General features: G+C 39.1%; 1 protein-coding gene across 1 annotated transcript in view; it reads right to left on the minus strand.

The window, feature by feature from the left end:
• Positions 1-21,108, minus strand: part of LOC103601717 (protocadherin-23-like) — a 125,042-nt gene that overhangs the window by 11,659 nt on the left and 92,275 nt on the right. The window contains 4 exon segments of the mRNA XM_008586139.1: positions 1,382-1,668; positions 3,506-3,636; positions 15,975-16,126; positions 19,206-19,417. Of these exon segments, the coding sequence (XP_008584361.1) occupies positions 1,382-1,668; positions 3,506-3,636; positions 15,975-16,126; positions 19,206-19,417 (782 nt within the window).

Here is a 21,108-nt window from a genome sequence, read left to right on the forward strand (position 1 = left end):
TGTGGGAGCTAAGAGAGAAAGGAAGGCAGGAAAGAAAGACCACAGTAGTGCCGTGATCCAATAGGGAGGAAACATTCCTAGGGCTACAAATTGGAGTTGAGGGGAGAGGGGGAAGGGAGAACGGGAGTGAGGTTGAGGGATAATTGGAAGGGGACAAAGGGTACAAAAGTAGTTTCTGGTAATGGGTGTGCTCCCAGTATGAATCTGGCCCCCACATCATGGGCAGGAGGGGGGACCATCAGCTTTGTATGAGTAATAAATAGATAGATAGATAGATAGATAGATAGATAGATAGATAGATAGATAGATAAAATAAAAAACGATTTCTACATGGGAGAGGACAGTTACTACATCCATGAATGTGTTATTACATTTGTGTACATTGCATAATTCAACTAAGCCTTCCCAGAAGCTCATTATTTAGGTTAGTTTCACCTGTGTTTACACTTAAATCTTGCATTTGCTACATTCAACAGTCCTGGAGTCCATTTCCATGTACTTAGTTAGATGCTTTCTTTGCTCTTGCTTCTATAAACATATACTATGCTGCAAAAACTAAAATTCCCACCTTAGAGTTTTGTTCATAATTTGTTTCTGTAAAATGTTGATCAATACATTCCAAAAATAGGAATAGGAAATAAAATATTTTCCCAAATTAACTGCAGATAATCCAAACTACATTATTACCTCATCTGTGGCTTTGCCAATTTTAGTCAAGTTCCAATTATTATCAACAATTGGACTCCAAATCCTAAAAACTAAAAATGTAATGACAAACATACTTAATAAAATGAGTTGGGGCCATACATTATTACCTCATCTGTGGCTTTGCCAATTTTAGTCAAGTTCCAATTATTATCAACAATAGGACTCCAAATCCTAAAAACTAAAAATGTAATGACAAACATACTTAATAAAATGAGTTGGGGCCGGCCCGGTGGCGCAGTGCGCTAGTGCGCCACTTGGGAAGCGCGGAGGCGCTCCCGCCGAGGGTTCGGATCCCACATACAGACCGGTTCCCGCTCACTGGCTGAGCGAGGCGCAGGGGCAACACCGAGGGTTGCGATCCCGTTGCCGGTCCCGGTCCGGTACGGGGGCGACACTGAGGGTTGCGATCCGTTGCCGGACACGGAAAAAGACAAAAAAAATAATAATAATAAAAAATAAAAAAATAAAAATAAAATGAGTTGAATGAGACATTCAATTCTACAGATATTCATAGCTTCCACAACATTAAATATAAAACTCACAGCATTAACTTAGGCACTAAAAACATTGAATACTGTCTGCCTAAATTAGTCTGTCAACCATGGAAGGCTCACATTCTTCCTTATTATGTCTAGCTTGGGCTGTGGTTTCAGCATCTCTTTAAGCAATTTACCTGATAGAAATCTTGAGAAAACAGTGGCGGGTTATCGTTGGCGTCCAGCACACGGACCCTGAGTGCTCCCTCTGTGCGGTGCACTGAATCAGAAATTTGGATGAGTAGCTCATATTCAGTAGCTTCTTCAAAATCTAGTGTTTTCACCAACACTATTACTCCAGTGTTCTGATCAATAGCAAACTTGGCTCCAGAATTACTCTCTTTGGTGAAACTGAAGATGAAAGCTGAATTCAAATCCACATCATGAACTGACACGCGCGTCACAATTACACCAGGCAAAGAATCTGAAACAGTCATGACCAATGTCAGCTTCCATTAAAATTCATCCTTTGAAATACATTTCTTTAATATTTCAATCCAAGTATTTTTAAGTCCAACATGATTTGCTCTTTTTTGGCATGATTTCTTATTTCTGTTATGAACTGAACAAACACTGAAGAATTTATAAGCCCAATAAAAGTGAAAATTTACCACTGCCTGGGGAATTGAGGAGGTAGAGTATATTCAATTTTTATATTACATTTTTTCATCATATGCTTATAACATAATTTCAGGACCAAGAAACCTTCTAAGCCACTTATTTGTACTGTACAGTTTCTGTATCAAAGTTATATATTCACGGAGGATGTGGGTGAAAGAAGGGTATTACTCAAAACATTAATACGAAACATAAAATTTTGAAAAGTAGGCCAGATTTGAAAATATTTGGATACTGACGTTAGAATTACATACTTATTTCTTTGTATTTATTTTCGTGAAATTGTTTATTTTGAAGTGGCACATACACTCCTTCCTTTTCTTTGATCTGACTCTCAAAATTATCAAGACTGTAGAGAGACAAAGTACACTTAGTACTCGTGATGAAAACAAACCTCTAGTACTATTTATTCACCAGAAAAGCAGAAAATAGGTGATTATGATCAATGCCTCATGTACCATGTGTTCTCCAGTCTAAACTCCCCATGAAAGGGGCTTTGTTTTTAAGTTCATAGGTATGGTACAGGTGGAAAGACTAAGCCAAGATACTCAAAATAGTTCCACTGTATGAGTACATGTGACTCATAATTTCCAGTTGTCAGGATTGAACATTCTTGATGTGCACCAGCCACACCTTACCCTATTCAGTATGTTTTGATTTATGCAGTTTGTTCTTGTGATATATTTATACCAGGCACATTGCCATATTTTCTCACCAATGCATGTGCTTAAGAACAGTACTATCAATAAAATAAAATGAAAGTATATCAAGCAGGTGAGAGGCAAAACTTAAGATTTTTTTTTTTATTTGTAGAATATAATATTTGTAGATATTCCTATGTGTCAAGATTTCTGGAATATATCTTTCTGTGAGAGGGGGTGGGTATAATTTGCTTGGAAAGTGAACATGATAAAATGTTAGGAACATTTGGAATGAGTTTGGTATTAAAAGTGAGAGAAGATAGGCAAGTGAGGGGCCACCACTATTTTCAACTTCAACTATGAAGAGTTGGGTTGGCTTTTACCAGTGCAGCCATTGACCATGGACAACTTTGGGTTCACAGACTATGGAGTCATTGTATAAGCTCCAAACCCAAACAATGAAAATTAATCATATTTTATATGATATTTTCAATCTTTATGTGGTACAAATGTTAAAGTTTAGGTTACTCTAGGGGAAAATGATGATTTTGTGCAACCAGTATCCATTTCATTTCACTTATTATATGTCATTAGTATACCACAAAGACCGACAAAGTTGTAAGTCTAAGAGCATTGCTTCTTCTCAGAAGAGGTTCACGATTATCAAAGTCAACACAATGTGCTTCCTCATGGAATAGTTTTAGTTTTTAAGAAATGTCAGTACATAAAAAGATGCTGTGAGGAATGGCACTTGGAGTAAGGGAACTTGGCCTCCCACCGATCTGAATGCAAATCTCAGCTTTAACATTTAACTCCTTTGACATTTGATATTTCACTTACGACCATTCATTTTTTTAATATGTAAAATGAAAACGGAAATCATCTCGCTTGCACAGGTGTTGAGGATTTGTATCTTACTTAATATAGTGTCTGGCTGAAAGAAAATGGTAAATGATATTATACACGTGAATCAAAACCACCATTCCAAATTGCCACACTTACTTTCTGCAATTTCCACTGCTTCAGAGGGGAGAAAAGCCGGGGCATTGTCATTTATATCAATGACCTGTATCTCGATCATAGTTGTGTCAGAAAGCCTGGGCGTTCCTTTGTCTGTGGCTTGCACAATCAAGCTGGTTTGGGAAAGAATTAAGGAATGTTATCCACCATCCAGGAGATAGAAAAACAACATAAATATCAAATATCTAGTTGAAAATTTAAAAATGAGCAGACTGGCTACTTTAACTTCTCTCTGGCTTTTTCTAAATGGCATCATTTAAAATTTATTTCCTAAGAATGGTAGCCTGAAGTCTATTTATTTCTGATGTGTTTAGAGAACCAAGTCCAGCAAACTGACAGGGGTCATGAGGTTTTAATGTAAAAACAAACAGACTACTCTGAGAGACAGACTGTAAAATTCAATCCTCTCCTACTAAGAGCAACCTAAAAAATACCAGCACCAATACCTGTACTTTGGATAAGTAGATTGCTTCCACCTTGCCACACCGTGCCTGAATATTGCTACATACTTCCACCTTACTGTACCTACAAAAGATAGAGCCACTAAAATTTTCTTTCTACTGGCATTTTTCATATTCGGATTGCAAATCAATCAAAACCACAGAATTGAGAGAGGACTCTGCCATGATGAAGACACAGACAAAAGGTGTATGATTGGCTAGGAAGATAAAGTACAGGTAATAGTCCGTGATCTGGAAGAATTTACACAGTGATTCAATTTCTCTTGAATGATGCTACAGCCAGCTTCTCCATCAACCAAGCTACAAATCGTATTACAGTCTTCAACTTTTCCCTTTCTCTCACTAACCTTCCAACATCCAAATGATCATAATCTTATCAATTTTCCCTCTTGAATGTCACTTGGATTAGTGTTCCTGTACAATTTACCCCTACCTTCAGAACCTCAGGTCGGGTGACCAACCACCCTGTTTTTCCTGGGACTGAAAAGTTTCCTGGGACATGGGACTTTCAGTGCTAAATCCAAGCAAGCCCTGAGCAAGTCAGTCCCTATAGCCTCAGTCCCTCACTGTTTTTACCTGGAATGCTGTATATGTATTGTAGCCTTTCTCACCTGGAATATTGATAACTTACCAACCATCCTACTGCAAGGCTCATCTGCTCCTATCCACCCCCACATGACAGCTCAATTGCTCTATCTAAAAATCCTAATTTGCAAATCTGACCCTTTCCCCCCATTTAAAACCATTTCTTGGCTCTCCATGTCTACAAGAGGTTGTCCAAGCCCTGAGCATGTACATATGATCTTCTGTATTCCAGTTTCTGCCCAGAACCCCTGTCCCTACACCCTCTTGGTGTTTCAAAGCTCACATCTCTGTGAAGTCTTCACTGACCTCTCATTTGATTTAGATGCCCCTTTGCCTATGCCCGTAGCACACTGTACATTCTTCTGCCACAGCAGTCATCACTCTTTGTTCTCAATGATTTATTTGTCTGCTTCTCCTGTCAGTTCCTTGAGGGCAGGCAGCTGCCTTATTTTATTTTCTTTAATAAGTGTTGAGTGTTAGTTCCTCAAGATTTGCCCAAGGTTATACATGTATTACCTGGCAGAGGCAGGATTCAAGCCCAGGTCCTGGTCGATTGGAAAGCTGTGCTGCAGTATAGGATAGTCCTTCAACATTCCTCTCTAACTGTGTATACATCACACCCCAGGCTATAATCATTGGCTTGTCACTGCCCTCTACACACTATGAAGTCCAGGAGGGCAGCTGAGTAATGAAATGAGTTGTCAGTCGGAAGACACTTTATTTCAGAAGTGGCATTAGCCTTAGCCAGCTGTGGAGACTATGTTTTAAGAAACCGAGTCTTAGAAACTGACACACTTCTACTTTCTTTTCCATCATTTGCTCAGCTGATAAATGTTCTTTATTTTTCCAGCCCTACATTTAAAAGTGATCTAAAATAAGCATCAACTCTTTCTTGGTTTGAATTCCACTTCATAGCAAATGATCACTGTTTATCGACTATTCCTGAAGCACATGGCTGTGCCTTCTACTCTATTAGAACCGGGACGCCAGTAGAACAACCACGTGAATTTCACACTTCTGGAGCCTAGGAATAATTCCATGTGGAAAGTTAATTTTGTTAGTATGAACATCAGCAGTTACGCATGGAAATAGTTTACTAAAAATAATCAACTCATACTGTCTTCTCCCCCTACTGCCTGCCTCTCCCCAAATTCATTGAAAGTCTCATCCAGTATTATCAAAAAGACAGAGTATAACAGATGTTGATGAGGATGAGGAAAAAGGGGAACCTCCTACACTGTTGGTGGGACAGTAATAATGTGAAGCCATTATGGAAAACAGTATGGAGGTTTGTCAAACAATTACTGATGGAACTGCCATATGATCCAGCAATCTCACTGCTGGGTATATACCCAAAGGAAAGGAAATCATCATGTCGAAGGGAAACCTGCATTCCTATGTTTATTGTAGCTTTATTTGCAATAACCAAGAGTTGGAACCAATCTGAATGTCCATTGTCGGATGACCAGATAAGGAAAATGTGATGAATTTACACAATGGAATACTACTCTGCCATAAAAAAGAATGAAATATTGCTATTCACAGCGACATGGATGAACTTAGAAAAAATTATGTTAAGTGAAATAAGCCAGGCACAGAAAGAGAAATACTGCATGTCCTCAGTTATAAGTGGGAGCTAAAAAAAGTAAAATAAAAAATAAATAAGTAGATAAAGAAAGAAAGAAAGAAATAACAATCACAATAATATGTCGAACTTTTAAAAGAAGAGAACAGAACTGAGATTAGAGGTGGGGAAGGGGGAGGGGGGGTAAGGGAGGAATTGGTCACGGGCCATGAAAATCTATTATTGTATAATGTTGAATATACTAATTCTCCTGATTTGAACATCACATATTGCTCACAGGTATTGATATTCAGTGCTGTATACTACAGATAAATACAATCAACTATGTTCCAATTTAAAAAAAACAAAAAATACCCCACAGATATGTACAACAACAGCAAAAATGTCTCAGCCAAGACATGACAGTTAAGGTTGTAGCAACTCTTCCATTGTAGCCATAACCTCTCTTATGTTACAACTTCAGAGGTTCTGAGTGATGTCTCTATGTCAGGTTAAAAAAAAGGGAGATTCTTTAGCATACAGGGAAATGTATTATTCAGTTTCAAGATAAATGGACAAGAAAAAGTTTTCTCAATGGCTTGAAGAACAAATGAGCAATTATGAAGGTAGATCCGCAGAGATTCTACACACTTCTTTGAGACCTCAAGCTGTAATTGATGGCTCTTTGGCAGCTGTTGTGAAACTATTGGTTGTAGCTAGTCCAACTGGCTCCGTGTTCCAGGACTGTTGCCCTGATCAGTCTTATCAGCAGAGACTATAAATGAAACTGAGCAGATGCAGAACAGTTCCATTCTAAGCATTCCAAGTCCAGAGTGTATTTTTCCTACTCTATCAACCATGGGAAGCTTCTTTTACCATGTTAGCCTTTAAATGAGGCTTTGATCAGGCAGGATCTTTTCTGATGGCCTTAACAAATACCAAAATTATTGGTACAGAATTTTTCATAACTCTCTGATAACTACATCTCAAATGTCTACCAAAATTTTCTATTCCTTCTGAAATTCTGAGAAAAATAAAAATATCGGCCAACATCAGGATCACCTGTAAAAAGAACAATGTGTTCTTATTAAAGATAGCAGGCTGACTACACAGAATTTATCTCCTGTTCCTTCTGAGATCTCACCAAGACGACAGCAAAAAGTTTTGAAATAAGGCATGAGTCCATAAGACCGAAAAGAGAATGGGAGAAAATATTCACGGTGGAAGGGGTGAGAAGCATCAGTAATTTCTGGAAGATACAAACAGATTGTGGAGTGGTTACAGATGAGCAAGCCAGAGGAAATCAGAGGCTAAAATGCATTCAGAATGTTCAACCCCTATGTAAAGTATGGATTTGAGCAATGATGATGTGTAGCTTCACTGATATTAACAAATGTACCATTCTGATGGGGGCTGTTGAAATGAGGGAGGTTATGCACGTGTTGGGGGAGGGAGTATATGGGAAACCTCTGTGCCTTTCTCTCAATTTTGCTGTAAACTTAAAACTGCTCTACAAAATAGTCTTTAAAAATGCATTCAGAGGAAGATAAGGATAAGTGAGGAGCAGAGTTGCCCCAGGTGACCAAGGAGAAGCTCAAGACATGGCGAAGGGTGAGGTGAGGTATTGAGCTAAAAATAAGATTATTTTAAACTCAAAATACAGAACAATCATGCCCCCCTTGCCCACTGCTCTTCACTCCCAGGCAGAAGAATGCCTGTTGTTCGTACTCAGGGTAAGTAATACTGAGGGACCTTCCCTGGGGAAATGAAAGCCCCCTTCCAAAGAAAAGTGAACTCTGTGTACTGCCATTTACGTGTCATCCTGCAAAGTTGTCAATGTCTCCCCAATTCACCTGAGAGTGAAGCATGCTAGTTAAGCTCCTTTAGCCCACACAGAGATTCTAATCACTTTACTATTGGCTCCCTCAGAATCAAGGATCATCAATTATTTACAGAAAACCTCCAGCACGCAAAAGAGAGCTCAAAATAGACAAAGAGAAAAAAGGAACCAAGTGGAAAAGGAACCAAGGAAAATGAAAAAAACAATTCTAATTCATGCCCTTGGAGTGATATCAGAAGAACAAGATACTATGAAAAAGATCAGAGATCAAGGAAGAGCTTTTGGAAGTAAAACAAAACAAAACAAAACAAAAACCCGGATTTTTAACTGGAAAACAAAAAAAGTTTAGAAGATTAAAATTAAGGAAATATTCCAGAGAAACAGAACAACAAAAATAAACCAACACACAAAATAAGAAATGGAAAGTAGGAAATAAAATATAACTAACAAAGGATCGATCCAGACCCTACCTGATTGAATAGGATCCAGGAAAAAGAAACAGCACAAAACAAACAAAACAAAACAAAACCAAAAAACAGAGGAGAGGAAATTATCAATGAAATATAAAGAAGTATGTCCCCTTGGGGCCGGCCCAGTGGCGCACTGGATAAGTGCACCGCTTGGGAAGCACGGCGGCGCTCCCGCCCAAGGGTTCGGATCCCACATGCAGAACGGTTCCTGCTCACTGGCTGAGCGAGGCGCGGGAGCAACACCGAGGGTTGCAATCCCGTTGCCGGTCCCCGGTCCGGTACGGGGGCAACACTGAGGGTTGCGATCCGTTGCCGGACACGGAAAAATAGAAAAAAAAAAAAAAAAAAAAAAAAAAAGAAGAAGTATGTCCCCTTATTAAAAGAGAACACTGATACTCAGTGCAAAGATAGACCTACATCAAGTTATATAATCACAACATTTGGATAAGAAGAATAACCTAAGAACTTTCACAGAGAAAGGGGAAAAAATCATAACATAAGAAAAGAATAGAATGGCATCAGACTTCTCAATAGCAATGCTGAGTTCTAGAGGATAACTGAGCGATGCCTTTAAAATTCTGAAAGTTTCTATACTATTCACTGTATGAGGGTACTTCAAAAAGTTTGTGGAAATATAGAATTAAAGATAATGCAGTTTAATTTTTTGAAGACACATTGTATATATCACATGTGAGTGTAGAATAAAGACATTTTCATATATGCAAGGACTCAGAGAATTTACTTCCCTGGAAAATTTTCCTACAAAGCTACTGGAAGAGAAAATTAAAAAAAGAGAAAACATGGGACATGGGATCTGGAAACCATGGGCCCTTCCTAGTGCAGCAATAAACCAAAGTCATGGGACATTAGGTTGGTAGTAGGCTTAGTGAACCAAACCGTTCAGGCTAGGTCAGGAGGGCTGAAAGCAGCATGAACCAGGTGTCCAAGAAAAAAAGAGGACTTGATAGCATATTTGATATGAGAGGCTTTGGGGGGAAAAAGATGGGTGGGATGACAGAGCAGACAGAAAGAACACTTACAAGGAATTCAGTAGGTGGATATAGAGAATCGGGTAAACAACGAGGAAAGCTAATCATTAATTCTGAGGGGCTGGGTGGGGGAGTGAATGAAAAGAAATAGAATCTTATAGAATGACTTGGCTATAAATAAATATATAGTCATATAATGTAAAAATGATTATTGTTGAAATGGAAAATAGTGAGATGAATATAAAGAGAAAATTGGAGTGTGAGAAGGTAGGGGTGTTAAATCCACATCTACTACAATAGGAAGTTGAGATATGTTTGAAACTATAAATTAAGACATAATGGTATTCATAATAGAGAAAATCAGTTAAAGGTGCCTGCTTCTGGAGGTCTTTAGTGTTAAGTCAGTGGTGCTTCTGGAGGGTTTTGTAGTGTTAAGTCAGTGGTGCTTCTGGAGGGCTTTAGTGTTAAGTCAATGGTTGCTGACTTTCATCAAAGCCTGTTGATAGTCTACTATACTATTTCATTTCTTTAAAATGTATGTTACTTGGATAACAATAAAAAATTAATTTAAGAAAATGTACGTAGATTAAAATCTTTAATGTTTGTTTTTCAATGGGTTATTTCCTTTCTGCCTAGACATACTCAAGTCGAGATAATCCTAAAAACATACCCTACTCTCAAGCCTGAATTCTACTAGGTAACCACCATATGGCATTCCTTCCTTTTAACATGACATAGCCCCAAAAGAAAAGTAGTCCATCAAAATTGTATCTGCTGCTTATTTTAGTCACTCCTCAACTCACTATAATCTGCTTTCTGATCATCACTTTAGTTGATCTCCTTTGGGAAATTTATCAAGAACTTCCTGATCACCAGACAAAGGTCTCCTTCCAGTTGTGGACATAAACATGACAAATGTTCAAATGCTTACTCAGTCTCCTTTGAAATGAAAAGAAATTCCAGGTCACAATGATATTCACTGAGAAGGCTTCAGAGGAAATGATCCTACCATGTCTTTGAAAACTACAAGTATCATGCTAGTACTTTGGCCTTTGGTCATGAACAGAAGGATACAAGGTTAGAGAATATTTTCATTCTGGTGACCACAGCAGGAAAATGAACAAAAAGAACCATTGGGACACTAACCAAATGAGGCAAAAGTTTCATTTAAGTTTAATTACAGTTCCTTTCTTTGAAGTTTACACAAACTCTCTAAGATAATAACTAGTAGCAATGAAGTATTTGTTATTTGCTCTCCCCAAACTTGTGGTGTTTGTAATCTATATTTGTTATAGAAAACTGTATATAGAAAATTGTTATAGAAAATTTGCTCGCTTAATCAGTAGAGTGTTTTTGTTACTGAAAATCAATCTGTTGACTTAAGTTTTAAATTAACAGGTTTGTAGTAATTAACCTACAACTATAATACTGGGTAAGTTATCTTGTTAGAAAACAATTTGAGACAAGCTTATTCATTGCAAACTCCTTACAATAAGGAAAACTTTTGGAGATTCTAATCCAAACACATTTCAAAGCCTTGTTCTTTTATGCAGTCCAACCTCTTCCCTTGACACCATCTCCATGACACCATCTTTTCCTGGATCTTTCTATTCCTTGAGTCTAGTTTGCAGTTCTTATTTCTCTGCCTGGCTCTTGGATGGTGATAATTCATCACCCCTCACTGCCATTTTCATTGTACATATTCTCTTTAGGTAATTCCATTTTATACCTCTTCCCTGGATAACTCCCAAATTTAAAAGTTGAATGGAGATCCCCTTCCTGAGCTTCAAATCATTATTTTCAAATTGCCTATGGGATATCTTCACTTTTGCTCCTGTTCTGTCCCTTCAAACTCAAAATGCATGGAATAAAAATTATAATTCCCATTTATTTCTCTTCCTGCCTTTCCTACGTAGTAATTGCAGAACTATTTTCTATCTCCTTCCTCATTCAATAAATTCAAATGATCTCCAAGTTCCTATAATTCCGTATCTCAATCAACTTTTAAGTATGTCCCCTCCTTCTGTCCCTGCCGTATCATTCATGTAACACAATTTTCATAGCTGTTGTCTAGGTTCACTGCTCTGCCTGATGCTGGTTCTCTGTCCTGCAATACATTCGTACCAGATGTCTTTAAAAATTAATGATGGGAATTTTCATCCAAATGCTTGTGGAATATACTATACAGCATATGTACTTCACAGGGCCTGGTTTTCCAAAGCCTTGCAGTTTCAAATATTGACCTTGTGGAAGACAGAAAATTTTCCTCAGGCTATAAAGTCTCTGGTGTAAGATAAAGATTTGTGGCACAGCAAGGTTGCTGGCTCAAGGACACACTAGTTACTGGTTGTTATATAAGATGCTGGGAAATTGCTGTAAGAAGGAATGTTTGCTAAGATCAAGCTTTTGTTGGTGGATCACTTAATTGTCTAATGGAATGTCATCTGACTTGTTTCACTGAAAGTTAGCAGCCTATATTATTAAGCTACAACCCCAACTATGTCTCTTGCTGTAACTTCCTGGGCTGAAGAATAAATGCAGAAAGAAAACCCCAGTTCGGGGTTAATTTCCCAAGGAAGGGATGCCTCTTGCTGGAGGGTTCTGGGGAAGTTAACCACTTCGGGTCTTCTCACTGCTCAGAAGAGATGGGCTTTGAGTAATCCTTTGCAGCTCCATCACCCAGGGGAAGTGGGTGACAAATCCATGGGGGGCAAAGCAACAACTGCTTGTACTTTTATGTACTCCACAAAATAAAGTACAGTTTCTACTACATGGCATATGAAGTCCTTCAAAACTTGCCTGTCAGCATCTTCTATTGCCCTACACCTAGCTGCTTTTCAGGTGTACTGGACTACTTGTTACCTCCAATCAGACCAAACACTTTCACATATCCACGTCTTTTCTCATGCCTGTTGCCTGGAATGCTTTTCACTTTTCCTTGGACAGTGAACAGACTGTAATTAGAATCCTAGCTCTGCTTGACACTTCTAAGTTGTGTATTTTGGAAAAGATAATTAACATCCCAGCCTGCTTCTCACCTTGTCTATATAGCTGCTTTTAAAATTTCTCTCACAGTCATAATAGAGAGTACATTGTGAGTTCAGCATTTCTCCTGGCAATAACTGCTCTTTCACCTTTAATATTTATTCTACAGAAATTGAATTTTTTCACACTTAAATGAAATCTTAGTTGCTTGGATATTTTGCTCATTTTTATTTAAACTCCCTCAAAAGACTAAACATCTTGGCCCTAGAGTGTTACAAGGCCTATGTGGCTACCAATTACCAATTTTTACAACGATAAGTAGCTTCACATCAGTTATAAGTCAAGAAGCAGAAAGCAGTGGTTCAAATTCTATTTTTACATGCTAACATTTAAACATGCATTATTTCACAATTATAAGCTGGGGCTTGCTGGTTAACATCATGTTAATTTTGTAGTTTTTTTCTGTTTTGTCTTTGTAAACCTACATGTCTGTACTCTTAAGATTCGTTCACATGATGCAATAGGAAGCGCTGCTGCGACCACTCAGTGGGCTAGAACCACATTCTACCATTTACTAGCTTCGCGTTCTTGGTCCAACCACTTTACCTCTTTGAGTTTCAATGTCTTCATTCTGTAAATCATGTCAATTACAAGAATTCAGTTAGAAAATAAATTCCATATTCCATAAATGGAATTCCATAAATGGCAACTATTGTGATTATTAATATGCTGCCTGCCATGGGTTTTACTGGGACTTGATTCTCAAGCTCCCCGAGAACAAAGACTATTTCATTTGTCTTTGTATCCCCAGCGTGGTGCTTGGTAAATAGTTTTTATAAATTCAGAAATATCAGTCAAACAGAACTTAATGCCTGTTTTACAATTTATCATTATCTTTCCCCTGAATTTTTTTATATGAGGCTTAATATGAAAACTAAAAATTATTTCATACATTTATATTTAGAAGAATTGTAACTGACACTTTCCCCTACTCCCCCTCATTTTATATTTTAAAACAAAGGGCTAGAATTGAGAATATTTTCCTCTATCAGTCAAAATAGCAATACTTTAAAAGTAAAGAAAAGTTGAAAGCTAGATGACACCATTTCCAAAGCATTCACTGAAGGTGTAGAAGACTAGGGAAAAAAATCACCCTATATTTCTCACTACTTTAAATATCAAGGGAAGTATTAAAGAGGATTAGAAGCCACACCACAGGCAGGGGTTGTGAGTGAGTGTGGGGAGAGCCCAGGGAGGCAGGAGGTTTAAAATATTTCCTTGCCTTGGTGATGCTGGAGACAGTGTGTGTGTGTGCATGTGTACGTGTGTTTGAGTGTGGTTGTCAGTGTGTGTCTTTGTCTCAGTTCCTGCTTCTCCCAGCCTTGAGTTAAATTCTTCATGGGGAATTGGAGAGAGGCACTTTTAAATATTAGGACCAATTTAAATGTTGTGAACATAGAAACTCTGACGCAAATAGGAAAAAGTTAAAAGAAGTTAGATTTAATTGTCAATTAGGCTTCATTAAGTGAGAGGAACAATGCAACAGAAAGTCATTATGATCAGAAAATGCTTAGTCCCTAGAGCATAGGAGACCTTCAATAATCTCTGAATTTGTAATCACTCAAATAGCAACTAGACTGGGATTTACCTGCAGTCGTCATGGAGAGGGGAAGAAAAGCGTCATGCTTAAAATTACTGTTGAATCGATGTAGCGGGAATAGGCTTTAACATATTTATACAATAACTATCATTACAATTAATTATGCTAAAATATTACTGAAAAAATTCCCAATAACTAATACAGGGTAATGTCTAAATCTTTCAAAATACTTTTGAAGCAATATTTTGTAATATATTTAAAAAACTAAACACTTAATCAAGCTTTTAGAGTTGGGAGGTTTTTCAGAGGTTAATTAATCCAATCCATCCAGTAACAGATTCCATTTTAATCTGCTCTCATTGCTTAACCACATGAATATGTCGTACTTTCTCCATAAAACGTGATAGCAGTCTGGCACGGGAGAATACTGACACTTAACATTCTTTTGTATCCCGTGTTTTCCTTAAACAAGAGGTCTGCTCTGTAGCTGGAATGGTGAAGAATCAGAGTACCTGGGTACAGATTTAAGTTTGATCCTTAAGTTGCTCTGAGACCCTGAAAAAGCCACTGTATGTCTGCTGCCTTATCATTAAATAAGAAAATGCCCACTTTAAGGTCCTCCTGAGGTGGTTGTGATTAAGTGAGATACCATCATGTGCACGGCCTTTTGAAAAAACATACAAAAACACGACGCAAATAGAAAGCATTACTAACATGCACAGTAAGAAAGCCAAGCCTCTCTCTGACCACAGGCGGCCTGACCTCTTCTCCAGAGGCAAATAAGTTTGACCGTTTCTCGAGTTTTCTTCCAGAAGTGCTCTAAGTATATGGCGTGCTTTTCCTCAAATAGGCACGCTGTGTAAACACTGCAGTGTACTTCCTTCTCTTAGCCACATGTCCTAGAGCTCTGTCCTCATCAGCACATACAGACATACCACTTTTTAAAAAAAAAAAACGAGTTTCCTGGTACTACAGGGAAGGATGGTGACATCGTTCTTTAAGCAGTCCCCATTTGTGGACATTCTACATTTCTTAGACTCTTTGTCTTTTATAGATTGTGATGCCATAAATATCTCTGCATGTAAGTCTAGACTTTTGTAGCACTGATCCTTTAAAATATGAAGGTACTTTAAAAAGTTCATGAAAGGGTTTGTATTGTATTTTAATTCTATTTTTCCATGAACTTTTTGATGTACCCTTGTACCTAGGAGACCTGTCAGACTATTACTCTCTCCTTTATGGAATACTGTGAAAGGCTATCATATCTTGGATTCTAGACACAAAGTTCACACGTTAAATGTGTGCTCTTGGGGCCGGCCCCGTGGCACACTCGGGAGAGTGCGGCGCTGGGAGCACAGCAGCGCTCCTGCCGTGGGTTCGGATCCTATATAGGACTGGCCGGTGCGCTCACTGGCTGAGCGCAGTGCGGGCGACACCAAGCCAAGGGTTGCGATCCCCTTACCGGTCACGAAAAAAGACAAAAAAAAAAAAAATGTGTGCTCTTAATAAGATCATTTTTATCAGAACACGATACAGATATAAGGACTCCGATGACAAGGTTGTGCTTATACACACAACTTTAAAAAGAGAAATGTCACACAGTCTTCACTGCTTTTAAAAACAATAGCAACAGACATTTGCAGAGAGCTCACTAGTTCAGTAGGCATCTCACAAACATTATCTTTTTAATGTCCCTCTTTAGTATTTAATAACGTCACAAATTCACACAATCTTAGAACAAGAAGGGACCTTAAAGTTCTTCTATTGTAATCACTATTACCAAATACAAATAATTCCTAAGATTATTTTAATGTATCAAAAAGGGTGATCATAAGTTGGATCAAAGGGAAAACACATTTTCCAACTAAGGTGACATGACAGAAAGTCATGCCCAGAGCCAGTGATGTCAGGAACCAGGCAGAATAGTTGACCCAGTGGATATGAGTCCTGGACAAACCTGTAGGAGCTGGCCAGCTCATAATCCAGAATGGCACTTGTCGTGATCACACCGCTCAGCGCGTCCATCTGGAATGTTTCTTCTTGGTTGCCAGAGAGAATAGAATACTCTATGAGGCCGTTTAGCCCACTGTCCAGGTCGGTAGCAAACACCTGTGAGGAACCAGCTCTTCCGTTAGACAAGATTTATTCTGCAATACGGTTAAGCCTGTTTTTCAGAGAAATGAATTATGAAAGAATCACGAGTTGTCAAATGCATTTGACAACAGCTGAAGCTTACATTTAACTTCATAATAAGGTGGGTGATGGGGGAGGAAATTTTCTGCATATTTATCCAAAAGATTTCCAAATAACTTTCAGTAGGAATGGCCCATATTTTTGACAATATAATTTTACACAAATAGGGATAATCACTTGAAAATGAATGAATAGAAGATTTCCAGTACTGTGTATGGATTCACGCTAACACCAGAAAAGGAAAGAAATGTTATAGGAAATCTCCACATAGTGAATGATAACTTTTCATCTGCTCATTTTTTTTTCCTGCTTAAAGCATTGCCTATAAAATAGGCCATGGGTGGACTTTTTATATTGTATTTAAAGTTTCATTTTAAAGGGAACTTTAAATAAATGAAACAAAGCCTAGATTTAGGGCTAAGAAATTTAGATCCTGATCACATATCTGATGAGCTGTCAAAGTAGTGTTGAGGATAAAACAAAAGTTTTGTCTCATTTTTCCATGGAGATATGTTGTTTAGTTTGCATGAAATTTTAATGGCTAAACCAATCATATTACTGGATTCAAGACCTTGTGTAAGAACAAGTTGACAGACTTACTCATTTTTTAAACATTTTTATATCCTATGTGCTCCTCAGCCTTAGCTCACATCCCCTGTCATTGCTCCTCTGGGCTACTGTACAGGTGTCCTAGTGGGTTTTTCCTTCTAATTCTCCAGTCTCTCAGTCTATCCCTCACACTGATGACAGAGTTCGCAGGAGACATGACATGGTACAAGTGGAGCCCCCAGGACCTCACCAGGAGGACACACAGCCAGCCACCTTATCTGGTACAGGAAGGGAGCAACACACAGTTTCCTCTGGGATCACAAGAAGAGAAACTAGTCTGCATCTGGGGACAAATAAAATCCATTATGTCCCCTGGAACCATATACTTAAACACCTTACAGGGGCTACCTCTGGATGGTGTATCAGTTAGCGTTTTAAGGTGCTGGCAGCACACACCCACTACAGCTACCCTCACCAGGAAGGAAATATATCAGAAAGGCAGCTCCCGGGCAAATATGCGAGCCCAAGTAGCAACGGGGGTCCAAGGCACAGCTTCCTTGAGTTGTCACCATCAAGATGAATCAGCTCTCATTTGTCTCTGTCCTGGTGTCCCTTCATCCATGATTCAAATTCCAGGGAGACAGTCCGTGTGACTGAGACCAGGCAGTTCACAACAATTTTGGTGGGGTGGGGGTGGGGCAGGCCAATATCTTGATTGACAATCCCACCACGACTGCTCCAACAGACGAGTGTCAGCTCATCAAAGGAAGTTTATGGGACTGTCACCAAAAGGAGGACATACGGACAGTGTGGTGGCAAAAACAGGGAGTAAACTCCACCGGTGGTATGAGTACCAAAGCCTTCTAAGTTTCGATTTTTCTGAACAGGACAAAGGAGGATGGCAGTATAAGCTTCCCGGGAACCAAATAATCTAAAACTAGGAAGAACACAGTTCACTGTATCTGTGTCTGACTCCGCCTTCCAGGATCTGCCATAACTGAAGGGCTGGTGGATCAGGCTCTTTCCCAGTTGGTGTACCTGGGCTTTAAAGGTATTGCCACCTTCACGTGGTCCACACTGAGCAGTCTAGCTCTATCCAGGTCAACATGGGGGACAGAGAAGTGTGATGCAATGCTGCAGGGCCCAGTGGGGGATCTTCTCGTGACAAAGTGGCACTGGAGGCATCTGCCATCCCCACTGAACAGCATCACTGGGCAGGGATGATAAACACTGGAAAAGTGAACATCCTCACCTTCATCTTAAACATCTCAGTGACGGCTGACACCAGAGTGAAGACACAGCACTTCTGGAACAGGCTGGCAACTAGCACAACCAGGCTACTATAACACAAAACAAATCTGTAGCAAGAGCCTAGGGGATATCGGATTGTCTGTACAGTGTGTGAGGCCACTGAGCAAAAACTCCAAGACAGCTGGTCTCACTTGCACCAACAGAGGGGATTATGTGCGTCAGGAACTGTGTGTGAATTAAAAGCAAGATGTCTCTCTGTAGATTCAGGGGAAGGTGGCTCTACAGTGAAGAACTATTGGAGGTCTTGTCCAGAAAGCGTACTAACATGCCATGTAAATGCCTGATCCCATCCAGCCCAGAGAGAGGGGGCGTGTAATCATCATAAGGCGATGGTCACAGCAGTGGCATTCAGGGGCCAAAGGGAATGTCCCGCTCTGTGGGTAACTTTTCCAGGGGGCTGGTTTTATATGGATTTCCTTTGCAGAGTCACAGGAGGTTGGAGATTTCCTAATGCCCAGCTTCATGACTATAAAAACTCAATTTAATGGTGAAGTGAAAGGAAAAAATAGGCACCAGTCATGTTAGCAGGAAGAGAAACTATCATGATGTGTGGGTTTTAGAGCATGAACAATACTGTCATGTGAACAGATTTTTTTGTTCAGGACTTTGGGCTTTTTACCGATCTGGGGCTAGACCTGAAAACAGTGGATCCATCCACATTCTTTTTCACCCTTTAAGACCTCATGCAAATATCCTTCTGTGAAGCCTGACACTCTTCCTCCAGGAACGATTTAGTTTGTGTCTCTCTCCTCTTTTCTCTCAAAACTCTAAATGCACACTTCTATTATAACACGAATTATATGACATTTAAATTATAGACTTCTGACTTCGCCAGTAAATTGTTATGCATTTATAAAGTTACTCATTTTTGTGTCCCTAGAGAGTCCCTACTACTTTTCAACAGAGTCCCTAGAGAAAGCAGGTGGGCAATAATTGAGCACTGAATGAATCAAGAAAAAGAGGGAGAACTTTTTTCAGATTTCCTTCAGTCTAAGATTTCGTCCAATCCATCAAACATGGCACACTGAAAACATTTAAATTTTAATTTATGTGTTGAACATGAGCTTTACATATTTTAATGCTCAGTGATTGATACTAACTCTCACACACATACATATAAACATATCTTTGGTACCTGTATGACGTGAGCATTGTAGAGCTGGCCTTCAGGCACTGATGCTTGGTAAACCCTTTGCTCAAAGCATGGTAAATTATCATTCACATCCCGTATCAACACTGATACTTTGCTGTAGGCTCTATGCCCGCTACTTTCAGCTAAAACGATGAGTTGTATTTCATTTCTAACTTCAAAATCAAGAAACTTGGGTTCTTTCACAGTGAGTAGTCCTATTTTTATTCCCAAGGAGAAAAAAAAGAAAAGAAAGAAAATGATGCTGTAGTTATTTTTTAAAAGTCCCAAATCATCTTTGACTCACATGCTCGCACGCTCACCTGTTCCTCAAAAGCTTCCCATTGGCTGGCCTCCCTTCCCCACCGACCAGGGACATTGTGAAAAAAGTTGGGAACTTACAGATATTTGCAGGGTTCAAATGGGTGCAGAGATAAAAACTATGAAATTTTTGAAATCTGGGAGCTATCTCTCAAATCAACCTCCTCTCTACATAGTTAGCCCATCACCATGTCTAGAAAGTCTACCATTCAAACACCTCTTGAGTCCAGGGCTCTCAGTCTCCACTGCTGCTGTCTTCCTCCAAGCCACCAGCATGTCCCACCTCGTCCCCTCCATTAACCACTTAACTAGTCTCCCCACTAATCCAGTTTCCATTCTGAATTAAATAAAAAACAATGCTGTCACTGTCCTGCATAAAACCCTTCAGCAGTTCCAACAGCTTGTATGATAAAGTTCAGCATCTTTAACCTACAAAGTCCACTTGCTCAGGCCTCTCCCACCTTACAAGTCTCATTCTTGCAATTTGCCACTTGGCTGTCTCTGCTTTTGCCAGAACATTCATCCCTGTTCTGTTCCTTGAATGCTCCTTCCAGAGTTGTCACACATGCTTCCATCTGCCTGGAACGGCCCCACTTCTATGCCATACCTGTACCATCACTACGTCAGCCCCCAACAGACCCTCACAAAGCACCTGCATTCCTGGGCAGCAAAATCATCACTGCATTCCCCTTTTTCAGTTCTATGATTCCTCTTGGTTTATAAGCTGCACAAGGTGAGGACTGTTACCTGTCTCTTACCCACCATCACATCCCCAATGCCTCGCTCGTGGTCAGGACACTCAATAATACTTTTACACCCACACGTAGAAGCAGTACAATGTTAGAAAAGCAAACTTTTGGGGTGATGCCACGCTCAAGTTTCTCCCCCAAATTAAGAAATTTACTCCCTTGATATAATTTTCTTCTCTAGTTTCTACTCTTTTTTTTCTCCACTTTACAACAAAATTTATGATTCAATTTGTCATTATCATTATTATCATCATTACTAACTTGGCTTTCACTGCAGAAATTCCATCAAATAGAGGTTTTCTGAATGAACATTAATTTGGAGTTAGGGAATCCTAAAACCAAGCATAAATCTCAGCCCTGACTACTTAATTTAGGTCAATTTCCCATCTCTACCACCAACTAATTTTGTGACCTGGAGTAAGTTATTCAAGGTCCATAAAGCTGAGTCTCCTCTTCTGTAAAAATGGAGATATTAATAATGGCTTTATTAGTAGCTGTGAGGATTTAGTTATAAAATGCACATTTAGGATGTGTCTTTGCAGTAATATGTAGATTCCATAACATTTTACCCATGTTTGTTTGCCCCTACAACATCAGATATAGATTAATATCTTTGTGAACTCTGAATTTAGGAAGAAAAAATTTAATAGCCATGGACTGTTAGAAGTTTGATCTTCTGGCGAAAGAAACTGTAGTGTTTCTGGAAATATGTCCTGGAAGCCACATTACTTACTGCTTTATCTGAACCAGTTCCCCAGATAAACAAGCTAGTCCAAAAACTTCAGGCCGTCCAGTATTTACCTGGATTCTAGTAAGAATCATATCCTGTTCTGGTATTC

This window comes from Galeopterus variegatus, unplaced genomic scaffold (assembly GCF_000696425.1).
Source record: "Galeopterus variegatus unplaced genomic scaffold, G_variegatus-3.0.2 Scaffold3850, whole genome shotgun sequence".
Taxonomy (NCBI): domain Eukaryota; kingdom Metazoa; phylum Chordata; class Mammalia; order Dermoptera; family Cynocephalidae; genus Galeopterus; species Galeopterus variegatus.